The sequence below is a fragment of the Octopus bimaculoides genome, chromosome 28 (assembly GCF_001194135.2).
Source record: "Octopus bimaculoides isolate UCB-OBI-ISO-001 chromosome 28, ASM119413v2, whole genome shotgun sequence".
Lineage (NCBI taxonomy): Eukaryota > Metazoa > Mollusca > Cephalopoda > Octopoda > Octopodidae > Octopus > Octopus bimaculoides.
Genome location: NC_069008.1, coordinates 13,773,040 through 13,776,022, shown reverse-complemented (window position 1 = coordinate 13,776,022; position 2,983 = coordinate 13,773,040). Strand labels below are relative to the sequence as shown.

Genomic DNA, 2,983 nt, shown 5'->3' with positions numbered 1-2,983 from the left:
TATATATACCTGTAAAAATATGTGACACTTATTCAGTAGCCATGATAAAACTCCGATAAAGCTACTGAATAAGTGTCACATATTTTTACAGATACATTCCTCTATTGCATAATATCGAGGTCTCTTTCTTTCTTTTGTTGCCACTAATACAAGTTGAAAATGCACTGAGAATAGTGAAAGTATTTCTTATTAATACGTTTGAAGTTCAAATTGTAAGACGTGGCTTATGTTTCTGACTTGTGTTTGAGGTTTTTTCTTTCTTGATAGGGAGTTCAAGGTTCAAATTAGTTTATGTTTTGAATAGGATTTGATTGGCAGAGGATAGACATATGACTGGCATCAGAAATTTTTATAGGTTCCCCGCTACGTCCGTATGTTAGTATGAAGTGACAAATCTGAACAATCAATGCTCTGAACGTTTTCTTTGGAATGTTCGTAGAGAATGAACACATGATTAAGTTGATAGACTTTGTGCGTTTCCCGATACGTCCGTGCTTTAGTGTCGCGTGACAACATATTTTGCGCCTAAAAAGAAGGACTGACACGGTTGAGTGAACATGTTTACTTATAGTCAAGGCACTCCAAATTTAATCTGACAGGTGGGAGTGGGAGAGTGTGCAGGAGTCGTTTGTATGTTGTCCAATGGCTAGAAGTTAAGTTGTTAGCTGTGTAGGTTCCTCATGATAAGTTTCAAAATGAATTTTGTGTGTGAATAGTTATTTGAGTATGTAATCTATTAAAGTTTGTTACGTGTTGGTTTGTACTTTTGTATGAAAGTATTTTCTTTGCTTATCCATGCTTCACCTATGGTATTCGCTGAACATAATCAGAATGGGAAGATTTGGAATTTGGGAGACTTATTTTTTGCACATATGTCTATGTGACCTCTCAGTGGCATCTGTCTAGTACTGGGGTCTCATTTTTGTTGATGGTGAATGATCACTCACCTTCTTAGAGTAAGCTTTGTTCGAACTATGTAATCTTCATTACATCCATGACATTTGATAGCATATATTAAATTGCTTGAAGAATATGTAAAGAGATTTTTTCGGTACATGTCTGTCTGACTTGAATTTGTATTTTGTGTCTTCAATAAAGTTGATGCAGGTCCCGCAATCGGGCCAACCGCATATTTTGACTGTCGGTGTAGGAATTTTGGAAGATAATTTAGCACTTGTGAGGAATTTTTGAGGGACTTTCATTGTCTTTTATTTTTGATCATCTTTTTGTATTTTGAAAGCTTGTTTCATTCTTGAGTCTCGTTTTAGTAGTGGGATGTTCTGGTGGATAATATTGCAAACCTGTGTGTCTCTTGGGTTGTGTGTTGTAATAAAGGGTAGCTTATTGTACGCATCCGGAGCGTTTTCCGTTTTTCGTAGTTCTTCGATATGTATTGCTTTGATGTTGTTGTGTTTATGCCTCAGTAACCTAGCGGTTCGGCAAAATACCTTGATAGAATACATACCAGAGGATTTGTCCTATTAAAATATTTCAAGGCGGTGTATTAACATGGCTACTGCACAATAGTTGAAACAGGCAGACGATGAAGCTACTGTATGTACAATGAATATTTGTGTGTTAAGGATTGCTGGACAAATCATTGTCTGTTAAATACTGTTGGTTGAATCAATGAATCTATACTTTCCGAAAACTGTATAACCTTGAGAGAAACCACTGAAACGTTGAGTTTAGTAGTTAGATACACAGGCCAAAACGCCAGACGATATGTCCTCTTAAATGCTTTATCTCCATATAGAGTATAGTGTGACAACAACAGATCCCAATCAGTCTCAAAATTTGGCAATGAATTCCAGTTGAACCCGAATGCAACCGTCAGTCAGTTTTTCAGTTCTTCCTGAACCTATCCACGTTGGTTTTGATCTTCACTCTTGTATCTCCCTTGGGATATTCATCAGACGGCTTTGCATTCTGACGGCTTTACATCCATCAGACATGCTTTACATTCTGCCGAGTACAATAAAACTTTTACCAGTCATGTATCGTAATTCATGTATTATGTATCGTAAGTCATGTATCATAAGTTGATTTCATCGATTTTGTTTCCCATTTATTGGTCACTCCCGGAAAGGAGGCCTTTTTGTTTATCATAAATATTCTTACTACCGTGGTTGTCGCGGATAAAATTCATCACAATACTGCTTCGTGTGTCTGATCTATAATTCGTTCATGCATCGTGGCCTTTGCACGTGAACATTAGTCAATATTTATTGATTTTCTATGAGGAAGATGACATTCAAAGTCATTCCAGGATTGTCCCGCTTGGAATCTGATGCTGACGATAGCAAAAGTGCTTGGAATCAATCCATGAAACACTTTGAAATGTTTGTAAGTGTGTTAACAACTGTTGCCTAAGGCGAGAATTTTCTCCACGTTAAATCGCAGTAAAAACTGCCGTTTTTACGGGTAGAATATGTCTCAAATATATGTGAAGTGATCCAAAAGATAGTTTATCTGTATTACTATTATTATGATGTGTGGGTGTGACGGAATCTCATTACGTGTATGTGTGTGTGTGTATGTGTGTGTGTGTGCGTGTGTGTGTGTGTGTGTGTGTGTGTGTGTGTGTGTGTGTGTGTGTGTGTGTGTGTGTGTGTGTGTGTAAGTGCTTACTTACCTCATCAATTGGAAGATGATTCCAGAAATCAAGAATAGGATGTCGGAAAAAGTTAGGACAGAAGATACCCTTGCATTTGTCCACTTTCCAGGTTGAAGGACTTTTCTTATTTTTAAATGAATTATAGACTTTTGAACCAGCTCCCATTGATATACCATATGTTTTAATCCATTGGCTATCTGAAATAATAATAATAATAATAATAATAATAATAATTATAATAATAATAATAATAATAATAATAATAATAATATCTCTGGCTGCACAGTCCTGGCTAAGAAGGAATATATTCACAGACACGACAGAGCTGGGACCTATATACACTGGAAGCTATGCCAACACTATGGA

At 36.5% G+C, this 2,983-nt stretch overlaps 1 protein-coding gene across 1 annotated transcript in view; it reads right to left on the bottom strand.

Moving 5' to 3' along the window:
- The window catches only part of LOC106876014 (uncharacterized), a 12,120-nt gene that overhangs the window by 3,879 nt on the left and 5,258 nt on the right, over positions 1–2,983 (bottom strand). The window contains exon 2 of the mRNA XM_014924382.2: positions 2,636–2,814. Coding sequence (XP_014779868.1) covers positions 2,636–2,814 — 179 coding nt within the window. The remainder of the gene's footprint in view (positions 1–2,635; positions 2,815–2,983) is intronic.